General features: G+C 35.9%; 1 protein-coding gene across 1 annotated transcript in view; it reads left to right on the top strand.

The window, feature by feature from the left end:
- Positions 1 to 562: 562 nt before the first annotated feature.
- HYDIN (HYDIN axonemal central pair apparatus protein) overlaps positions 563 to 15769 on the top strand; it is a gene marked incomplete at both ends in the record, with an annotated part of 332822 nt that continues 317615 nt past the window's right edge. Inside the window, 2 exons of the mRNA XM_081274731.1 lie at positions 563 to 697; positions 3176 to 3301. Coding sequence (XP_081130857.1) covers positions 563 to 697; positions 3176 to 3301 — 261 coding nt within the window. The remainder of the gene's footprint in view (positions 698 to 3175; positions 3302 to 15769) is intronic.

The following is a 15769-nucleotide window of genomic DNA, read 5'->3' on the forward strand; positions in this document are numbered from 1 at the left end:
GATTTGAAGAGACTGAGTGAGTGCTTAATAGCTTATTTGTGACTATAAACTTTAACTTTGAAATTTCCCTCCTCTCTGTTTATCTCATGCTGATGTTTTTGAATCTCTGCAAAGCTACCAAGGCATGTAGACTTGTGTTTGCCTGTTTGAGGGCTTATTGCCATGAAAAATAACTTTAAAATAAGCATATAAATAGGAAATGATTTAGTATATTTATTGGGAAATATCTGTTTATCTCACTGGGAAGATAAAAGTGGCAACATATAGGAGCAGCTTGTATTTCCATGTCTGCCTGAGCTTAGTTTAGAATCCCTAAGTCAGCCTAAAATGGATTCTAGACTTTGGAACAAGAATAAATCTAGACCAGCCAAGTGGAGTAAAAACCTTTAGGTAAAATATTTGGTTCAAGCATTGGATGTATTTTTTGAAGATCAGTATTTTCTAAAACCTTCCTGTATTTGAAAATGCTTTAAAAAATTATGACCTACATTCAGGAATTAACTGTATTTTTTTATAAAATTTCTGTTTTTTGCTCTTAGGTGATCAAAGAAAAGATCTGAAAATGACAAGTAGAAGACTTGAGGAATCTATGGGGGCTGTTCAGATGGGCTTAGTCAAAATGTTAAAAGGGTTCCAAAGCAAGGTTTTGCCACCCCTGAGTCCCAGGGTAGTCACAGCAGAGGAAGTAAACCGCATGGTAATGTATCAGAGAAATTGTATATAAAATACTTTTTTTATTGTAAAAGTATTTTTTTATTAGTTGCTCATGACACTACAATGATCTTGACATATCATAGATTTGAATTAAATGGTGTATAATTTCTCATTTTTCCAAGAGTATAGGTTGCAGAATCACTTGCTTCTTCAGGTCATGACATCCCCAGAATATCAAACAGAGTTACTGACTGACTAGTATGAATTTAGTTAGAATAGTAGCTTGTTGCAGAGCCTAATTACCTGTTAAAATTCAAGAAGTTTTGAAATTGCATGCACACTTGAAAGTACAGGCTTGAATTGCTTAAATTAATCAGTTGGGGTTAAGACTCTGTGTCTTAGTCCATTTTCTGTTGCTCTAACGGAATATTGGAAAAGGCGTTTATTTCAGCTCATGGTTCTGGAGCCTAGGAAGTCCAAGATTAAGTGGCTGTATCTGGTAAGGGCCTGTGCTACACCCTAGCATGTCAAGAAATTGGAAAAACAGGGCTGGCATGTAGCTCAGTGGCAAAGCATCTGCCTTGCATTGGCAAAGCTCTGGGTTCAACCCCCAGTTCCAAAAAAGACAAAAAAAAAATAAAATAAAAAGAACCCCACCAAAAAAAAAATTAAAATAAGATTAAAAAAAAGAAATTAGAAAAAAGGCAGGCATGTGCAGAAGCAAGAATAAGGGACTGGACTCTGAGAAAAGGGTTATTTTATTCATGAGGGCTCTAACACAACAAATTAAGATTCCAACACATGAATTTGTATTGGAGCCATAGCTCTGTATATACAAACTTAAGATTTTCTTAATGTCAGGTATAACTGGATTAAATTGTCTTTTGTTTAGTTCAGAAACAGTCAAATATCAGAATTCCACAGGATTCAAGCTAATAATTTATTATTTCTACATTGGCAAGAGTTATTTGGTTTATATATTTGTAGAACACTGCACATTAAAATAATGACTAGATGGTACTAGGAAAAATGCATAATTTTTCTTTTAAAATAAAAAATAATTATATCTTTAATTATCTATAATGATTTGTTGAGAACTGATTATTAACTACATGGTATAGGAAGTATTAATAAAGACTTAGAGTGCTAGGAATAGTATTCACTGTATTTTAAAAGTTAATTTCATGGAGCTCGGATTGTGGCTCAGCGGTAGAGCGCTCGCCTAGCATGGGCGGGACCAGGGTTCGATCTTCAGCACCACATAAAAATAAAGGCATTGTGTTGTGTCCATCTACACCTAAAAAATAAAATAAAATAAAATAAATAAAACAAAGCAAAAAAAAGTTAATTTCAAGTTGTATTCCAATTAGACATGCAAAGTCAACCATTCTCTTTGGTGGTGGCAGTTGGTGCATATTTATAGAAACTTCTGACTTTGCTTTTAAGACTTCATTACTTTAATTTGAATCACAATGTAGCTGACACCTCAACACTCTATTACTCTAATCTGTGTTCCAATCAAAAAGAATTTAAAAACCAAGGCAAAACCTACATTAGAAATATGCCTTTATTTAAATGGATTCAGAGAATTCAAATTTATAGGAAAACAAGCACTCCTGAAGAGCACTGACTTTAACCCAGGGCAAAATTAATCAGCTAAATTATATTCTCCTGAGTGTTTTCAAAACCCTTGGCATATACTTTGGCATTAGGTTGCTGCCAGGGATTGTAAATCTCCTTGCATATCAAGTGGGCCCTGGAACCATGTGAACATTCTAGAACAAAACAACTGAGTAATATTGGTTGGTTCTGAATAACTAATCCTTTGATAAGTTAGTTTTATTAAACGACAGGTTACTCTTCATTCTCACAATATTAGTGTTGTTTTTGGGGTGTGTGAATGTGCCTGGTGTTGGATTTGATGATCAGCTCAGAGCTCTTTCTAATCAATCCAAATGTGCTCTTGTGATTCTAAAAAGTTTAAACTTGTTTCTAAGTAGTGGAACCACACTTCAAGATTCTTTACATTTTATAAAGTTTCCCTTTATTATGATATAACATGATAGTTAAACACCCCAAAAAAGCTTTGCTTACATGTATCTTCAGTTGAGAAATAGAAGTATTTTAAACTCCTTAGATCTGAAGCCTGTAAGTGATTTTACTACTTAGAGAATTTTATGCTTAGATGCTTTTTATGAGCATAAAATGTTAAACTCTTTGGACAGGTTCCTGTACAATTTCTTGACTTTTTTTCTCGAGGGTTCCTCTGTGCGATTCCTTCAAAATTATAAGAGAAGGGCAACCACATGTCACTTTAAATTATTGTGCAAAGACCTCAAAAGTGCATGGGGCACTCTCTTGTATAATTTAGTTATTTTAAATATTTTATAAGGGAACTTAGTGGCATTCCAGAATTATCCTGAGAGCTGCAAATACAAATTATTCATTGCTGGCACTTATGCAAACATTTCTCCACTGTAACCACTTATGACTCTTTGGCTCTTGTTGTTTTGAATCCTAGCTGACACCCTCGGAGTTCCTGAAGGAGATGTCCCTCACCACAGAGCAGAGACTGGCAAATACCCATGTGATGTACCGGCCACAGATCGTTGAACTCTTAGATATGGGGGAGACCACTCATCAAAAGGTAGATGAGCCTGAAGCTAGATCATGGGAACTTTCCGGAACAGTAACTAAATGAAAATGGTCATCTCTGGCTACCCAGTCCTTCCTTGGGTTTGCTTTGTGTGCTCCTTTTCTGCCTCCATTATCCTGAGTTCTATGATTTGGTGTGGTGAGGGCCGCAATTAATAAGTGAAATAACAAATATCTAAAACTTTTTGACTAGTCCTTCTTTGGGTACTTCTGGACACTGTTTGAAACTATTGCTTCCAGGTTAAGAACTATATTAGCTAAGCCCAATTAAGTTATCCTTTTAGGATAACAAACAATCCCTTCTTAATGAGCTGTCTAGTGAGAAAGAAGAAGTTGGCCTTGTTTATTGAAGCAGGCATGTCTATTTTGGCTTATTTCCAAAACCAATTATATCATTTTAAACTAAAAAGAGCTATTTAACTTGTTTTTATATTCTAAGGCAAACCATATGCTCTAGGTTTTAGGAGTTTATGATTATAAAAGAAGGTCTCATTTCCTACTTTTTAATTAATTTCCTAAGCTTAATGCTTCATTTTAAGCATAATATTTATGCCTGAATTATGGTTGAACTCTATCAGTTGGAGTGCTGCAGATCAGCCTCTTTGGAAGGATTCCCTAGCTCTTCCTGAGAGTTTTGAGTTATATCCCACATGGGAAGGAGTCCCTGAAGTTCCTTTGCTCTTGCTGCCCCAAGGACTGTGCACATCATTGACTCCCTGTCTAGGATTCACATACAATTTGCTGCTCTGAGCTTCACTAGCTTTAATTATTAATTGTGTCATCTCTTCCCTACAACCACCCTCCACATCTGAGGGGAGGGAACATGGCCTTGCCCATCTTACAGTTTAGTAGCAAGTGCCATAAACTTTGCCTTTGCAAATATATCTTTAATCAAACCACTTCTCCCAGACTCCTCCACCACCATCATCTAGACCACAGAAACACCCTCCCAGCCACATCCCCAGCCTTATTTTGTATTCTACTTAGAGACAGGGTCTCACTGAGTTGCTTAGTGCATCACTTTTTGCTGAGGCTGGCTTTGAACTTGTGATCCTCCTACTTTGGCCTCCTGAGCTGCTGGGATTACGGGCTTGTGCCACCACACTCTGCTATTTATTTATTTTTGATAGATGCTTTTTACATATACATAAAAATGGAATCCACTTTGGTACATTTATACATGCTCGTAGTGTGATTTTTATAAATTCATTACACAGTTCCTACCCATTCCTGTCTCTCCTCCCACCCCTCAGTCTTCCTACTCCACTGATCTTCCCTATATATCTATGATATTCAGTCCCCACTTCATCCCTTGATTTTCTGAATCTGGCTTATTTCACATTTGTGTATATATACCACTTTTCTTTATCCATTTGTCTGTTGAAAGGCACAAAGTCTGGTTCCATAGTTTGTCTATTGTGAGTTGTGCTGCTTTAAACAATGATAGCTGTATCACTGTAGTGTGCTGATTTTAGTTCTTTTGGATAAATACTGAGGAGTGGAATAACTGGGTCATATGGTAGATCTGTTCCTATTCTTTTTTTTTTCAAATTTTTTTTAGTTCATAGATGAACACAATACCTTTATTTTATTTATTTATTTTTATGTGGTGTTGAGGAACCCAGTGCTTCACAAATGTGAGGCAAGCACTCTGCCACTGAGCCACAACCCCAGTCCTGTTCCTATTCTTTTGAGGAATCTCAGCACTGCTTTCCAAAGTGGTTGTACTAATTTGCAGTCCCACCAACAATGTATGACTGTCCCTTTCCCCCCACATCCTCACTAGCATTTATTATAGTTTGTTTTCTTGGTCATTGCTATTCTGACTGGAGTGAGACGAAATATTAATGTAGTTTTGATTTGTATTTCTCTGAATGCTAGAGAGGTTGAATATTTTTTCATTTACTTATTGACCATTGTGCTGCTTTTTTAAAAAAAAATCTGTTTAATTCTTTTGCCTATTTATTGATTGGGTTGTTTTTTGGTATTAAGTTTTTTGAGTTCTTTATATATTCTGGATATTAATTCCCCATCAAAGGATTGGCTGGCAAGGATTTTCTACCTTTCTGTAGGCACTCTCTTCACATTTTTAATAATTTTCTTTGCTATACAGAAGATTTTAAAATTTTACTGCATCCCACTTACTGATTCTTGGTTTTATTTCTTGAGCTTAAGAGATCTTGTGAAGGAAGTTGGTGCCCACACCAACATGATGGAGTGCTGACCCTGTTTTCTTCTAGCAAAGTTTCTGGTCTAATTCCTAAGTCTGATCCACTTTGACTTTTGTGCAGGGCAAGAGATAGGAATCTAGTTTCATTCTTCTACATACGGATATACAATCTCCCCAGTACCATTTGTTAAAAAGGCTATCTTTTGTCTAACATGTAGTTTTGGCATCCTTGTCAAATATCAGATGACTGTAAGTATGTGGGTTTGTCTCTGTGTCTCCTATTCCACTGGTCTATTTTGATGCCGATGTCATGCTGTTTTTGTTACTATCACTCTGTAGTGAGAGAGATCAGGTGTTGTGATGCCTCCTGAATCACTCTTCTTGCTCGGGGTTGCTTTGACTCTTCTGGTTTTCTTATTATTCCAAATGAATTTTAGAACTGTGTTTTCTTGTTCTGAGAAGAATGTCATTTGTATTTTGACGGGGATTGTATTGAATCTGTAACACTTTTGGTAATATGGCCACTTGGACAATATTAATTCTACCTATCCAAGAACATAGATGGTCTTTCCATTTTCTAAGGTTTTATTCAATTTCTTTCTTCAGTGTTCTATAATTTTCATTGTAGTGATTTTGCATCCCCTTGGTTGATTAATTTCTAAGGGGTGTGTGTGTGTGTGCGTGTGTGTGTGTGTGTGTGTGTATTATGAATGGAATAGTTTTCCTGATTTCTCTCTCAGCATAATCAGTGTTGGAGTATAGGAAAGCTTTTGATTTATGAATGTTGGTCTTGCATCCTGCTACTTTTATGAATTCATTTATCAACTCTGATTAACTCTAGAAGTCTTCCAGTAAAGTGGGTTTTTTGGTAGGGGGAGGGGGTCTTTTAGGAAACTATTTGTACCTCTTTAATTTCCTTCTCTTGTTTGATTTTTCAAGAACTATATTGAATGGGAATGGTAAGAGTGGACATCCTTGCCTTATTCCTGATTTTAGAGGAAATGCTTTTAGTTTTTCTCTGTTCTGTATGATGTTGGCTTTGGGTTTGTTTATATTGTTTTATAATAGCCTTTATAATGTTGAAGTTCCTTCCATTCCTAGTTTCTCCTGTAATTTAACATGAATGGGTGCTGGATTTTATTAAAGACCTTTTCTGCATCTACTGAGATGATCATTTGATTTTTGTTCTTAATTCTATTGAAGTGGTAAATTACATTTGATTAGCATATGTTGAATCAATCTGGCATCTCTGGTATGAAACCCACTTGATCATGGTATATACTCTCTACTTGTTTGAAAAATCTCTGTGTTTTTGAAGGCGGTTTGCTAATATTTTATTAATCATTTTTGCATCTACATTCATTAGGGATATTGGTCAGTAGTTTTTGTTCTTTGATGAGTCTTGTCTGGCTTTAGCATCAGGGTTATACTGGCTTCATTGAATGTATTTGGATGATCCCTCCCTTTAAATTTCATGGAATAATTTGAGAAAAGCTGGTGTTAGTTAATGTTTAAAAATCTGGTAAGGGCCTGGGGATGTGACTCAAGCGATAGCGTGCTCGCCTGGCATGTGTACGGCCCGGGTTCGATCCTCAGCACCACATACAAAGATGTTGTGTCCGCCGAAAAAAAAAAAAAACTAAAAAAATAAATATTCTCATTCTCATTCTCTCCCCCCCCCCTCACTCTCTCTTTTTCTCTCTTTTAAAAAAAATCTGATAAAACCCAGCTGAGAATCCATCTGGTCCTGGATCTTTTTTTTTGTTGGAAGTCTTTAAATTGCTGTTTCAATTTCATTACTTTTTATCGATTTGTTTAGGTTTTCTATATCTTCCTGGTTCCATTTGGGCAGGTTATATGTGTCTAGAAATTTGTCAGTTATCTTCTAAATTTTCTAGTTTATTGGAGTTTAAATTTTCAAAATAATTTCTAGTGATACTCTAGATCTCAGATGTGTCTGTGGTGATATCTTCCTTTTCATTTACTTGGATCCTCTCTCTCTCTTTACTTTGGTTAGTTTAAAGATTTATCAAACTTATTTATCTTTTTAAAGAACCAACTCTTGGTTGCATTGATCCTGAATATTGTTTTAAATTCTCATTTTCTTTAATTTTAGCTCTGATCATAATTGTTTTCTGTCTTGTACTGATTTTAGAATTAGTTTGTTCTTTTCTGTGGCCTTGAGGTGGATCATTAGATTATGTATTTGGAATCTATTTCTTTAACAGAGGCACTCAATACTATAAAATTTTCCTCTTAGAACTGCCTTCCTACTTTCCTAGAGATTTTGATATATTGTATCACTATTTTCCTTTGTTTTCAAGGATTTCTTGATTTCTTTTCTCATTTCTACCATGATCCATTTTTCATTTAAAAATAGTATTGTTGAATTTCCATGTTTGTAGGTGGTTTATATATTTTCCTATTGATGTGTAGTTTCATTCCATTATTATCTGATAAAATGCATGAGATTATATAGTTTTTTGGAATTTGATAAGACTTGCATTGTGACCTACAATATAATCTATCTTGGAAAAGGTCCCATGAGCTGCTGAAAAGAAAGAAAATTCAGCTGTTTGGGTCTATTAGGTCCATTCAATTTTTACCATAAATCTTTATGCTATAATCTTTATTGTTTTTATATTTGAAAGACTGTTGTTGTTCAGAGTGTGTTGAAATTACCTAGTATTATTGTACTGAGGTCGGTCTGGGATTCGATATCAAGAAGTACTTTTTAATGTAATTAGATACACTGACATCTGGAGCTTATATTTACTATTGTTATATTTTCTTGTTGGATTGTTACTGTTAGCACTATGTAGTGGCTTTCTTTGTCTCTTCTGATTAATTTTTGCTTTAAATTGCTCTGTTGGGCATGAGAATAGCTACTCCTGCTTATTTCCAGACTCCTTTTACATGGAATATTTTTCCATTCTTTTACTCAGCCCACAAGTGTTTTGCCTATTAGATGAATCTTTTTTAAACAGCATATAGTTGGATATTATTTTTTTAATCTATTCTGCCAATTTGTATCTTTTAGTTGGGGAGTTGAGACCATTTATATTCAATGTTATCATGGATAGATTTTCTAGTTTCCTGTCATCTTGGTTTGTTTGCTATGCTTAATTCTGTCTTAATTTTCATTTTCTTTGTTGATCTTCTCTTTGTGAACTTGGGAGTTTGTTTTTAGGTTCCTCTGTGTGCAGTATATCTTTGACTATATTCTGTAATGCTGGCTTAGTGGTCATGAATTCTTTTAGTTTATTATTGTCATGGAAATTTTTTGTTTCTTCTTCAATTTTGCAAGATAGCTGTGATGGATATAGTAATCCTGGCTTGCAGTTGTTTCTCTTGGAACATTGAATGTCTCATTCTAGAGTCTCCTTGATTTTAGGATCTTGTTTGAGAAGTCAGAAATGAGCCTTATTAGTTTGTCTGACAATATTCTTTTCTTCTTATTTTTTTAAGTATTTTAATATATCTTGGCTTTTTAAATCATGGTTATTACTATAATTATCATTATTATTACTATTAATACTACTATTTTTTGAAAGAAAGGAATTCTTCCTGGACTTGCTGGTTCAAAGGCAGTTAATGTTGAGCACTGGCCCAGACCAGCAGGTATCTCCATGATTCAATGTAACTCTTTATGAAAGAGGATTGAGTGTATATGTATTTATTTTTGAGGAGGATAACTTTATTTTTTTTAAATTATTGCATTTATGTGTAATATAAGTATATAGTTTGATGAATTTAATAAAATAAATGTGATCATATATCTACTTGCCAGATTAATAAAAGTAACATAACATTACTGGTCTACTCATGCATTTATCTCCCTATGTTCCAAAAGGAGTGCTGATTTATTCTTTTCATGAGTTAGTTTTTCCTTTATATAAGTAAAATAATTCTAAATATTCTCCTTAATTTTTGGTTCACTTTACCCAATATATGGTTTTGAGATTTATTTATCGTGTTTAGCAGTGATTCATTCATTCTTTGTTATAAAATATTTCCATGTATGAGAATAACACAATTTGTTTATACATTTTACTTCTGATAAGCATTTGGTTGTTTACACCTTTTGACTATTATAAATGATGTTATGAGCACTCTTGTACATACATTTTAATGCACATATACATATTTCCATTGGACATATATATAGAAGTGGAGTTTCTATGTCTCAGGTGAAGCATGTTTTGTTTTTTGTAGGTAATTTCCAGTTTTCCAAAGTGTACCAATTTGCACTCTAACTAGCTGTGTTTGAGAATTCCAGCTGCACTAATTCCTTGATTAAACTTGGTACTATCAGACTGTAGTTCAGATCCAACATGGCGGCGGGCGCGGAGAGATCAAGTCTCTGACCTCTTCAGCTGTGCGGGCATAGGGAGTCATAAACAGTCTAAATGCTGTTTGCTCAGGATCACTAGGCAATACTGAGCTGACGTGGATCTGGGGCGAACTGTCTGGGCCTCTCAGAACACACACTGAGCCCGGATCGGCTGAACTCAAGCTCCCGTTCGCCTGCTTCCTGCAGACAAACAGCTGTGACTCAGCACTAATCCATCCAGCTGAAACAACTGTTCAGCCCTTCTGATCCTACGGAGGTAAATGCCAACCGAGCCTTCATAGGTAGTGGCCACAGGTTTGAAACGGGGCTTGGGAGAGACAGTAAGGACCCACCCGTTGCATTGGTCACCTGGAAAAGGGAAACGAACTGTCACCATTTGCAAGAGATACCACCATGGCAGAGAACTGACGTCACCAGACTGCGGCGGAGGAGATAACTTCATTGAAACCTGCGGCTACAGGTGTGTAATTCCCTAGCCTTCCCTCTCCACACATCAGGGATACCTTAAGTGCCCCTCCCAGCTCTCCCGTGAGCGTGATAGCCAGACCGAGGGAATCAGAAGTGGCGTGGGACCCTCGGCACAGAACTCCTGGCTACCGCTCCCACCAGTGCTGACAACTGAGGTCTCTTGCACCAGCTACTGGGGGCATGGCTACTGGAGGGCAAGTAAAATTCGCTGAGGATTCTCAGCCCCAAGCTCTACAAACTTAGGGTCTGAGGGAATGGCAAACTGGAAGAGTGTGCCCAGTCGTTCATGAAAACAGGGCTCCCGGGAGCAGCAGACCTGGCGTGTAGCCAGTATTGTGGTGAGCGGCACCCATGAGAGGGGCCTGGCTAGAGGAAAAGTGGGGAAGTGACTAGACACAAGAGGAGGCCCTAGGGACTCAGGATTGGAGACTCGCCCAGTCTGGGAGGAGCTGCTGCACAGTGATTGGTTCCCGCATATTGACAGGAGAAGCTTGGCCTGGTGGGCATAGCTCCACCTACTGGAAGAGAAGTTAATCAAACTTTAAGACTGCATTTATTAGTTTTTTTTTTTTTTTGATTTGGGTTTTTTTTCATTTTCATTTTTCTTTCTTGTTGTTTTATAATTTTTAAATTTTTTTTCTTCTAATTTTAATTTTATTATTATTATTATTTTTTTAAAAAATTTTTTTCTTTTTTTATTTCCTATTTTTTTCTTTTGTCTTTTCATTTCTTTTCAATTTTCTTATTCCCCTTTCCTTGAATTATACCTGCCTACACTCACTCTCTTTAGTGACTTCTTCCCTTCCCTTCTAATACCTTTCCTCCCAAGCATCAAATAAATTTATAGGAGTAAACAGTAACTCAGCAGTCAAACAGAACAAGAAGTAACATGAGCAGCATGAAAAAGCAAGGAAGAAAAGGAGTACAAACAATGCAGGACAGCCTAAATATTCAGGAGGACCTAGAGTCATCAGAAAAATGGTCATATAAAGAACTCAAGGAACACCTTAGACAGATGGAATGGAACCTTAAAGAGGATACAAGACAGCAAATTCAAACAGTGAAAGAACACATTGAAAACGAATTACATAAACAGATAAAAGAAGAAGTCAAACATCTTTATCAGGAGATAGAGATTATAAAAAAAATCAAACAATAATTCTAGAAATGAAGGAAACTATAAACCAAATTAAAAACTCAAATGAGAGTATCACTAACAGAGTGGTGCAAGTAGAAGCCAGAACGTCAGATAATGAAGACAAAATATATCATCTTGAAAAGCGTCTAGCCAACTCAGAAAGGCAGGTAAAAAATCATGAGAAAAACATCCAAGAGATATGGGATAACATAAAAAAACCAAACTTAAGAGTCATCAGGATAGAGGAAGGTATAGAGATTCAAACCAAGGGAATGAGTAACCTGCTGAATGAAATAATTACGGAAAACTTTCCAGAAATAAAAAAGGAAACGGATATACAAATTGTAGATGCATACAGGACACCAAGCATACAAAATCACAGTAGACCAATGCCAAGACACATTGTTATGAAGATATCCAATATACAGAACAAAGAGAAAATACTAAAATCTACAAGAGAAAGGAGGCAAATTACATTCAGGGGTAAACCAATAAGGTTAACAACGGATTTTTATCACAGACGCTGAAAGCAAGAAGGTCATGGAACAATGTATTTCAAACACTGAAAGACAATGGATGCCAACCAAGAATTCTGTATCCAGCAAAATTAAGCTTCAGGTATGACAACGAACTAAAAATCTTTCATGATAAACAAAAGTTAAAAGAATTTGCAGCCAGAAAACCAGCATTGCAAAGCATCTTGAGCAAAACACTACACGAGGAAGAAATGAAAAACAATAACCAAAACCATCAGTGGGAAGTGCCTCAGTAAAGACAGAGGGTGGGGGGAAAGATAATCATGGAGAAACAAACTAAATTTTTTAAAAAAAGGATAAATAATCAAACATGGCTGGAAGTACAAACCATATATCAATAGTAACTCTAAATGTTAATGGCTTAAACTCTCCAATAAAGCGACATAGGCTGGTATCATGGATTAAAAAAACAAATCCAACAATATGCTGCCTCCAGGAGACACATTTGATTGGAAAAGACATACATAGGCTGAAGGTGAAAGGATGGGAAAAAATATACCACGCACACGGTCCTCGTAAGCAAGCAGGGGTGGCCATCCTCATATCGAATAAAATCGACTTCAAGACTAAGTTAATCAAAAGGGATAAGGAAGGACATTATATACATTTAAAAGGAACCATTCACCAAAAAGACATAACAATTATCAATATTTATGCACCAAATAATGGTGCTGCGACATTCATAAAACAAATTCTCCTCAAGTTCAAGAATCAAATAGACCACAACACAATAATTATGGGTGACTTCAACACACCTCTCTCACCATTGGACAGATCCTCCAAACAAAAGTTGAATAAGAAACTATAGAACTCAATACCACAATCAATAACCTAGACTTAACTGACATATATAGAATATATCAACCATCATCACATGGATATACTTTTTTCTCAGCAGCACATGGATCCTTCTCAAAAATAGACCATATATTATGCCATAGGGCAACCCTCAGTAAATATAAAGGGGTGGAGATAAAACCATGCATTTTATCTGATCATAATGGAATGAAACTGGAAATCAATGATAAAAGAAGGAAGGAAAAATCCTACATCACATTGAAAATGAACAATATGTTACTGAATGATCAATGGGTTACAGAAGACATAAATGAGGAAATCAAAAAATTCTTAGAGATAAATGAAAATACAGACACAACATATCGGAATCTACGGGACACAATGAAAGCAGTTTTAAGAGGGAAATTCATAGCCTGGAGGTCATTCCTCAAAAAGAGAAAAAACCAACAAATAAATGAGCTCACACTTCATCTCAAAGCCCTAGAAAAGGAAGAGCAAAACAACAGCAAATGTAGCAGAAGGCAAGAAATAATTAAAATCAGAGCAGAAATCAATGAAATTGAAACAAAAGAAACTATTGAAAAAATTAACAAAACTAAAAGTTGGTTCTTCGAAAAAAATAAATAAGATCGACAGACCTTTAGCCATGCTAACGAAGAGAAGAAGAGAGAGAACTCAAATTACTAACATACGGGATGAAAAAGGCAATATCACAACAGATGCTACAGAAATACAGAAGACAATTAGAAATTATTTTGAAAACCTATATTCCAATAAAATAGAAGAGAGTGAAGACATCGATAAATTTCTTAAGTCATATGATTTGCCCAGACTGAGTCAGGAGGGTACACACAATTTGAACAGACCAATATCAATGGATGAAATTGAAGAAGCAATCAAAAGACTACCAACCAAGAAAAGCCCAGGACCTGATGGGTATACAGCGGAGTTTTACACAACCTTTAAAGAAGAATTAATACCAATACTTTTCAAGTTATTTCAGGAAACAGAAAAAGAGGGAGCTCTTCCAAATTCTTTCTATGAGGCCAACATCACCCTGATTCCGAAACCAGACAAAGACACCTCAAAGAAAGAAAACTACAGACCAATATCTCTAATGAACCTAGATGCAAAAATCCTCAATAAAATTCTGGTGAATCGAATACAAAAACACATCAAAAAAATTGTGCACCATGATCAAGTAGGATTCATCCCTGGGATGCAAGGATGGTTCAATATACGGAAATCAATAAATGTTATTCACCACATCAATAGACTTAAAGATAAGAACCATATGATAATCTCGATAGACGCAGAGAAAGCATTTGACAAAGTACAGCATCCCTTTATGTTCACAACATTAGAAAAACTAGGGATAACAGGAACTTACCTCGACATTGTAAAAGCTATCTATGCTAAGCCTCAGGCTAGCATCATTCTGAATGGAGAAAAATTGAAGGCATTCCCTCTAAAATCTGGAACAAGACTGGGATGCCCTCTATCACCACTTCTATTCAATATAGTTCTCGAAACACTGGCCAGAGCAATTAGACAGACGAAAGAAATTAAAGGCATAAAAATAGGAAAAGAAGAACTTAAGTTATCACTATTTGCGGATGACATGATTCTATACCTAGAAGACCCAAACGGGTCTACAAAGAAACTACTAGAACTAATAAATGAATTCAGCAAAGTGGCAGGATATACAATCAACATGCATAAATCAAAGGCATTTCTGTATATCAGCGACAAAACTTCTGAAACGGAAATGAGGAAAAACACTCCATTCACAATAGCCTCAAAAAAAAATAAAATACTTGGGAATCAACCTAACAAAAGAGGTGAAAGATTTATACAATGAAAACTACAGAACCCTAAAGAGAGAATTAGAAGAAGATCTTAGAAGATGGAAAAATATACCCTGTTCATGGATAGGCAGAACTAACATTATTAAAATGGCGATATTACCAAAAGTTCTCTATAAGTTTAATGCAATGCCACTCAAAATCCCAACAGCATTTCTTGTAGAAATAGATAAAGCAATCATGAAATTCATATGGAAAAATAAAAGACCCAGAATAGTAAAAGCAATTCTAAGCAGGAAGTGTGAATCAGGCGGTATAGCGATACCAGATTTCAAACTATATTACAGAGCAATAGTGACAAAAACAGCATGGTACTGGTACCAAAACAGGTTGGTGGACCAATGGTATAGAATAGAGGACACAGAGACTAATCCACAAAGTTACAACTATCTTATATTTGATAAAGGGACTAAAAGCATGCAATGGAGGAAGGATAGCATCTTCAACAAATGGTGTTGGGAAAACTGGAAATCCATATGCAACAAAATGAAACTGAATCCCTTTCTCTCACCATGCACAAAAGTTAACTCAAAATGGATCAAGGAGCTTGATATCAAATCAGAGACTCTGCATCTGATAGAAGAAAAAGTTGGCTCCGATCTACAGATTGTGGGGTCGGGCTCCAAATTCCTCAATAGGACACCCATAGCGCAAGAGTTAATAACAAGAATCAACAAATGGGACTTACTCAAACTAAAAAGTTTTTTCTCAGCAAAAGAAACAATAAGAGAGATAAACAGGGAGCCTACATCCTGGGAACAAATTTTTACTCCTCACACTTCAGATAGAGCCCTAATATCCAGAGTATACAAAGAACTCAAAAAATTAGACAATAAGATAACAAATAACCCAATCAACAAATGGGCCAAGGACCTGAACAGACACTTCTCAGAGGAGGACATACAATCAATCAATAAGTACATGAAAAAATGCTCACCATCGCTAGCAGTCAGAGAAATGCAAATCAAAACCACCCTAAGATACCATCTCACTCCAGTAAGATTGGCAGCCACTATGAAGTCAAACAACAACAAGTGCTGGCGAGGATGTGGAGAAAAGGGTACACTTTTACATTGCTGGTGGGACTGCAAATTGGTGTGGCCAATTTGGAAAGCAGTATGGAGATTCCTG

Source organism: Spermophilus citellus (genome assembly GCF_964194105.1).
Source record: "Spermophilus citellus genome assembly, chromosome: 18".
Taxonomy (NCBI): Eukaryota; Metazoa; Chordata; class Mammalia; order Rodentia; family Sciuridae; genus Spermophilus; species Spermophilus citellus.